Source organism: Delphinapterus leucas, chromosome 16, assembly GCF_059928025.1.
Source record: "Delphinapterus leucas isolate spDelLeu-1000000601 "Yukka" chromosome 16, BTC_Dleu_Yukka2, whole genome shotgun sequence".
NCBI lineage: Eukaryota > Metazoa > Chordata > Mammalia > Artiodactyla > Monodontidae > Delphinapterus > Delphinapterus leucas.
This window is the reverse complement of record NC_143144.1, coordinates 52,187,049-52,195,348: the sequence shown is the minus strand read 5'-3', so window position 1 is coordinate 52,195,348 and position 8,300 is coordinate 52,187,049. Positions and strand designations below refer to the sequence as shown.

Here is an 8,300-nt window from a genome sequence, read left to right as displayed (position 1 = left end):
TAACTTTCTAAACTGGTGAAAAGATCAGAGCTGAGCCTGTGTTGACAAAACACTAAGAACTGGGTAAACTGGCTCCGTTCTCAAGTGCAGGCGTGGCAGGCTGATTAGCAGGGAACGGTTTCCTTTCTTCCTTGGTTGTGTGCTCCAGCCTTCCCTGAGGCCTTCCCCTGTTCTGGCCCCTGACACGGGGTAGAAGTAAAATGGGCTACGTTTTGAGCACTTTCCACGTACAGTCCTCCCAAGTTCTTTCCCACGCTGCAACAGCTTGCGAAGGGTGATGCTGAAAGGTGAAGGGAGTTTTGCTCAGAGGATGCCGCTTTCCTACCTCGCTGAACGCCTGGGGTCTCTAGCCACCTCCATGGCATCACTAACCTAGGACAAAGCTTCAGGCACTGTTTAACAATGGGGCAGAGATATGAAGCATCACAACCTTCTGACTTGAATGTCTGTCTTCAGCCCAACTAGAATTCCCCAGGCAAGTTATTAATAAAACAAAGCTGTTACCTAAGTAGCTGAAGAAAGCAGTCTGTCTTTCAAATCACTTGGGCCTTTCTTTGGTACTCAGTTACTTTCAGAAGATGATATGGATTAGATTAATTTAACAGAAAAAGAAATTGTTCTAAAGTGTATGTGGACACACACCTCAAGTGTTATTTGAGGGCCAGTCTGCCATCTTAAAAGTAAACAGTTCAGAAATCTTTAGAAAATGTCTATCGTCTCAAATATTCAACAAACATTCATAAAACTGGCTACAGTAATACTTAATGGAAACCTTTAAATGAAGGTTATGATCTGCAACTACTGATAATGAAGAATGACAGACAGCAATAAATTATGCAATCAAAATTTTAATAACAAAGATACTATTTTTAACATGGTCAAATATACTTGGCTAAGTCCAGATCTTAAAAAACAAAAGTGTCTAGCCCAACCAGTACAACCATACAGCTTTGTACAGAACATTCCATAGATCAACAGAAAATACAGTTGAGCACAAAAATAAAAAATATTTAAAGAGAATCTCTAAGCAGCATTGTATTTCTGCAAAACAGACATATAGTACTGATTAAATATCTACAAGTGCTTTTCCTTTACAAAAATACATATATTCTTAATAGACTAAGTCATTAACAATGACCTGGTAATCTTTCACTTCAATTTGAATGATTTATAAGCTAAATCTTACAACCACAAAAAGGTTTTTATTTGTATTAAGATGTTACCACTTTTGACCAAAAAAAAAAAAAAAAACTTAAAATATTTTATATTTCAAAGGAAAATTAGCAACATAACTGTACAACATAGTCTATGATGGGTTTATTTAGTGTGAGGGCTACTCTATTAAAAACTGGTCTTGCTGTTGTGCTGCCAGATGCAGGAACGCAGCACAACACTGGTGCTCCCCCCACAAGCTCTTGCCGACCACAGCTTCATAAGGACACTTTGGGCCCCCATCCCCACTCAAAAAAATACAGCGAAAGAAAACCAACCCCAAACAACGTTAGGCTGATCCCATTCCATTTCGAATGTGCAGGACTCCTGCTCTGCCGGACTGATGTGAAGTCGACGGATACATAATCTATTCACTATCTCTGCACTGCCCAGAAATATTTAATCTTCAGTTTGTACTAGATTAGTTTCTTATTCCATGAAGCTCTGAACGATGGAAGAAAACTGGACCCAGTATTTAATATGTTTCACTTGATTCTAGATTTAAAGGTAATTAAAATTAAAAAGCATTTCTGAATAATGACTCAAGTTTTGAATCCTAGAGAAAGGGGCATAACAAGTGTTCGGACACATTCTAATGAGCATTTAAAATAATTTATTTTTGTTTAATTTTGTAACTTTCTGAAAAGGAAGTGCTCGAGCATTTTAATTCTATTTGAAAATACAGTAAGGATAGCAAATAAACACACTACTTGTGAAAACTACATTACATTAGGAAGAGAATCACTTTTAAATTATTTGGGAAAATGCCACTGTTTTAAGAAAAAACTATGAAAACCCTGTGATGTATATTTGAGTACATTTTAATGAACTTTCAATCTGAACTTTTTTCAACAAAATACTATCGAACTAGGTATATCAAGTAAATCCAGAATTAGTTGGTTATTTTGTGCTTTCAAAGAATTTGAGTTTCTAGTATATTTAATATTTTTCAATTTTTTATAAACCAGATCTGGCAGACATGTTATATTCCTTATTGTAGGGATAGGTATATATCTTAAAATAATAGCATTTCATGTTTCTAACCCAGAAAATTAAAGTTATGGCAAACTCACTCATTTTTGTAATTCCCACGACCAATATCTATATCTCACTGGTATAAAGCACAGCCTGCTGGAAAATTCCTTATGGTAAACCAGAGTATATAATGGAGTGCATCCATCTTTATCCGATCCAATGCGGTTTACCAGGTGGCCTGTCAGGAAGACTTCATAATGTGAGCTTTACTTGAGGTGGCCCACAGCATGGGCTCCCCAAAAGATCGGTGTGAGGACAGGGCTTAACCTGGTGTATATGCTCTTCATCTGGGGCTTATCTTGCCGAATTTGGCTGCATGGCTAGATTCTAAAAACAAAGTCATTGCTGAGAAACAAGACAAAGAGTTACTTTAAAAAAAACCACAGGCCTTTAGGAAAATTCTGCTTTTGAGTACAGAAAATGCATTTACTTATGTGAATCCAACAGAATGCACTATTTTCTATTACAAGTAAGCATGTCCGCACTTTTACCAAAGTCTGTCTTTAATAAAATTTCTCACATTACTAAGAACCCAGGAACTAAATAAGTATAATTTTAGTCTGTATCACCTCCATGGAATAAAAAGCTTCTCAAATTAGAATTTAAAATCTCAATTTCAATTTTCTTTTCAAAGTATGTATTTCTCCCACTTTTCATCCAGAGGGAGGCTATTTGTTGTGTTAATCTCTTTTTCACCTTTGAGGATTTCCTAAGATCTGTCAGATGGTGCTGGAAAAACAAGAAACATAGCTGAAAGGAAGTATGTTCTGATTATTGCAAGAAAAACCTGCATTTGATTGATCTTACCATGAAAATTAAGTTTAAAGCCTTTCTTTGGTGATATTTTAGCAATTACTCAAGGTTATTGCCTAATTATATAAAAGTAACTTGCAGTCTAAAAATTTCCAACCTCCAAACAGTTAAACTGTCTCTCTAACATGGTTATTAACAGTAAAATGTCTTTGGTGATAACTATTTTCTTATGAAAATCTTTCAAAAAGAGATTATTCTAACTTACAAGAGCCTATTTAGATACAAAACCATTGATAAGAGACAGGGACAGAAAACTCAAAATTTATGCAGTAAATCTAAAACAGAAATGCACTTTAGCAATGAGGCACTTTCTCTTAAATAGTTCAATAAAGCTAAACAGTTCACAATATTATATAACATACTTTTTTTCCCTTAAAGAATCATTTTAAGTTACACATAGTTGAGCAAACTCATTACATTTATAAAATGTGGCATATTAATATGGGACAGATTTTTAATGAATAAAGAAAAATACTTTTCTAAAAGTAGTTAAAAGACATCACCCCAAGGTACCTGGACCTCAGACTGAATGACCTAATACTACCTCATCAGTGAATCTTTTAGTTTATTTGTTTTTATACCTAAAAGTATTCTGTTAATCTGGAGAAACGGCCATATTTGGATTTTTCTATTAACTAATGTGATTACTTCTGTTAAAGTGATATCTATAAATAAAGCACAGGCCTTCCTTAGATCCAAGGTTCCTTGACCCTTGTACATCTATGATATCTAAAGCAGAGAAAACAGATTACAAAATCCTTTATGGAAGTAAAGTTCTTTCAGTTTGTTGCTTAAGAAACAAGAGATTAAAGAAAAAATTTAGTTCTCCAATTTTGCAGATTCAGACGATTATTCCTATAGGCTATTTGTATAAGGAGTTTATCTTATTAGCACCCCAAGTTTGTAAAACTAACCACCTGTATATTTTTGCCTGTAAATTTTTCTATACCTCGTTTCTTACAAATTCCACAACCTGACTCAGGATAATTAACTAGGGATTAGTGTATTACTAGACATGAAAGTAGTCCCATACTTAGAAAACCATAGTTGAATATATATGAAGAAGTCTGTGGTTCTAATAGTAATACCACATTACTCAGGACCATCATAAAACGTGTACCTTTCCCCATATAACTGATGCCCTTCTTTATGCAAGGTTTTCACATGTTTTGGCACATATTCCATTGCATTTCAATAAAAGTGTTAATATATTAACATTAAATAAAGGAATTTTATATAAAAGTATTCTCAATTCCATAATTGCTTCCTATTTATTTCCTTGGAAAACAGTGACACTACATAAGATGAGGCAACAAGCCAAATTTAATGAGATCATGTATATAAAACTCATTTAAGGCTGCGAGTTTTGTCTGGGGACCCAAAAACATCCAGGTCTCATTTGTGGTTTTTAAAATGCACTCTCAAATTATTTTAAGTTAATTAAAATCAGCTTCCATAAGTAATCACTGACCTAGATGTGACAAGTTTACAAGAAATCTAAAAATTTCTTAGGGATGTCAGGGAACTGCATTTGACAGCGTAGCAAAATAATTTCTGTAGCTGGGGAGTAAATTCAGTTTCTGGTTTAGGGTAACGGTCTGTGCCAACCATTTTTAAAGAGTTAACAAAAATCTGCCTTTTAAATTCTCTCTGTGAGCCCCTCCAAGCACAAACACAGTCTAACAAAGTGAAATTTTAAAAGTATTGCCATAACCTTTTTCACAAGTCAGGCCAAAAACAACAGAAAACTTTAGACTTTTTGACTTAAAACAAAGGTATAAGGAAAAGATAATTATGACGTTTCAGCCTTTTATATTGTGAAATGCATCAAGATTTAGCTGTATTTTGTATGTGTTTCTTGGGTCGTACACTGTTTTATTTCTAAGAAGCATTTTGAGATTCAGAAGGCATTACCTTGTGATACATTTTACTGGAAAATGTAGCACATCTACTATGTATACAGTATAAAAACTATGTGTGTAACACACAGATTGTGCTCATGTCAGATTTCTAGAACAAATATTTTTTCCTAACTTTCAAGATTACTTCCTAAGTATTTCAGAGGTTAAATTTGAAACTGAGGAAATAGGCCTAAGTTTCAAAGCAATTAGTAAAACTTAATTTCCAAAGAAGTTTATGAAAAATAATGCAAATGTTAAGAGGTTTAAAATGAATTTCTTCATATAATTTAAGGTGACAAGACTTTTTTTGACTTGCAGACTCGTCTCAAAATGAGTGGAAGACTTAAAAAAAAAATGCAAAATCAAGGACATTATCATAGCTCTGACCTTAAAGAACTTATGTATAAAACAATATAATCCCATTTCCCCCTGATTACTACAGGATCTAAAATGAAATATCCTCAAACCATTAATTCTGGTTAGCATATTTATCTATTACACTGCATTCTGTCTATTTTATACGTATGGTTTGGAAATGTGACAGGTTACTAACAGTTTTAATCTACAATTGCTTTGAGATTTTTGAAATCCATAAAATAGCTAATGTTACCTGCTCTAAAAATCCTAATAAATCATCATAACCTTCTGCATGCCACAGTGACACACACCTAAGGCCAACTGAAAAAGGGAAACAATGTACTTCATTAGATAAGAGCCACAGTATAACAATGCACACATAAAGTGGGCTACACGATGGCGATGACATTTCATGAGGCAGCACCCGCTCGTCATAAGGCATTATGAAAGATTAACCTCACTTACACATTAATTTTGTTAGAAGTAAATGTGATCAGCTGCCAACATTTCAAATGGTTGTGAATCTCACTTCAGCTCTCCAAGAAGTCACATACGTTTTCTGGAAGGGTGAACAGGCCCTCCCTGTGCGACTGGTAGGCTACACAGACAGATGACTCAAAATGCCTACAATTATAATGTGCTCTAATGTAAAGAACAACTGGAATTCTTCCCCAAAGGACTTGCACACTCAAGAGTGAACTATTTTGCACACAAAAAGCGTACTGAGAACAGGACAGTGGCTCAAGGACCACTTTTCTAAATATATTTCCCATACAAAATAATTTCAAGATATAATAATTATTAGTTCCTTGTACAGTACTCTATTTAAACAAGAATTAATCAAATAGTAAGTATGTGAAAACTGCAACACCACAAAGATTGAGCCATATTACTAGTGTAATCAAACATTAGAACAATCTTGGAACAGGCAAGCAAAATATTCAGAAGGCTGGATCGTGGCTGCACACCTAACTGATTTCAACCATGACTTGTATTGTACACTGTGAGACAGCACAGATACCTTATGCAGATGGTTCAGTAGCAGAATGGCACTTGGTTTGCTCTTAATAGAAACAACAAAAATGTAACTGACAATTTAGAGACAGACAATGGCCTTATTCGCATGCTGAAAATCTGGTTGTGTCCCTCCAGTCCACACACCGTTCACTGTGCAGTCTGTCGATGAGTAAACACGTAGTGCAGGATTCATTCAGTGGGATCTAGGCCCCGTGGTCTAACCAAAATCAATTCTTGGTCGATACTGCAATACCATGGGGTATGACTATAAAATAAAAACAGATGATGGATAAGACTGCTGATACAAAAATAATATAGATTATACACGAAAGACTTTAAGAACGTGCAGTTATAGCTTACAGTATTTCCTGCTACTGGTGATTACGACAATTAAGGTTGTAATTATCATTAAGACTATATTTTTAAACGGCTACTATTTTCTAGAATCAGTCAAGTTTTCCATAACTGGCAACAAAGGTGAAGCTGGAAGGCCCGCAGATGTCATACTGCTTGCGTATGTGAATGCTACTAATGTTAATACTTAGGGCGAGGCAGGGCCTGTGCAGAGGATGGAAAGCTCTCACCTGCATTCACCTGTGGGGCTGAACAAGACAAGCCCGCAGGCTGGACTCCGTCAGGGCTGCTGTTTGTGAGAGCCCATTGAGTCACGAATTAACAGAGACCTCCAGCTATGAATCTAGGAAAACTGGGATAGTGTTTACAAATCACACATCTTAACTTTGACACTTCTTTTCAGGATTGAAAACTTAACTGTCATTTAAAAAATGTTGAAAAACAAGTAACTAATTGTTAGACGAAACCGCCTCCTTTCAATAGTTGATACTGCTAAATATTTGGACTTGACTATTATATAATTGAATGGTTCAGACTGTCCTTCCGTTTTGCTCTATGTAGGGAAGGTATCATACATCAACATACAGCACTAGAGAGGAAACAGCTTCCTGTGGTAAAAGCCACACTGCTACTTCTGTGTCTTTTTTACCCCTTGTTTTGTCATATCACATAGAACTCAAACATCAAAGTCAGAAAGGGTCTGAAGAAACAATGGTTTTCCTTTTCTTAAAGGTGCAGATTCCCCTTTTTAAAATGAAATTACCAGGAGCTACTTTTATGAAAACAAGAAAGGGCTGAGATGGCTACTGACTTGTTTCCCCCCTTGTCTCTGTGTAGGTGAATGCAAAAATCCTGTCTTTCTTTCCTATAGACAAAAGTGGTAGACTGAGATTCCAGAACCCTGAAAATGACTGTTTCTGTAGGTATCATTGCTATGCTACATCCTGGGAAGTCTCTCTCACCATTCAGCTCAGGGTTGGACTGGAGGGTAGGAATGAAAATTCCTAGATCTTGCTGTTCCCAGCTTAAGAAGTAAGGTGGCGCCCTACAGTTTTCTAAGGACTGGAGTAAAAGTCACAGTCTCTCAGGGTTTCCATGGTCTAAATCTACTGTGGTTAAATTTTGCTTCCTTGTTTTTTTCTTTTCTTTTTTTTTTTTTTGGCGGTACGCGGGCCTCTCACTGTTGTGGCCTCTCCCGTTGCGCAGCACAGGCTCCAGATGCACAGGCTCAGCGGCCATGGCTCACGGGCCCAGCCACTCCGCGGCATGTGGGATCTTCCCAGAGCGGGGCACGAACCCGGGTCCCCTGCATCGGCAGGTGGACTCTCAAGCACTGCACCACCACGGAAGCCCGCTTCCTTGTTTTTATTTAAACTTTTTTCTGTTCCCTCTGAATCAGAATATCTGTGAGTGGGACACAGAAATCTGTATTTTACAAAACTCCCTGGGTTTTCTGAAGTTCAGGCAGAGTTGGAGACTGCTACCTAGACATCGTATTAACCTAACTAACTTGACTACCTCCCATCCTACCTGACCCAACCCAGAGCTTGCCTCTCATTATAATAATCTTTCTAGCTTTGCTTTCCATTCCTGTTGAATCTGCATACTTTC

General features: G+C 36.4%; 1 protein-coding gene across 7 annotated transcripts in view; it reads right to left on the bottom strand.

The window, feature by feature from the left end:
• Positions 1–828: 828 nt before the first annotated feature.
• Positions 829–8,300, bottom strand: part of PCGF5 (polycomb group ring finger 5) — a 115,947-nt gene continuing 108,475 nt past the window's right edge. For all 7 annotated transcript variants that reach the window (XM_089897916.1, XM_089897914.1, XM_022569365.3 and 4 more), the window contains one exon: positions 829–6,600. In XM_089897916.1, coding sequence (XP_089754042.1) covers positions 6,553–6,600 — 48 coding nt within the window. In that variant the 3' untranslated portion in view covers positions 829–6,552. The remainder of the gene's footprint in view (positions 6,601–8,300) is intronic.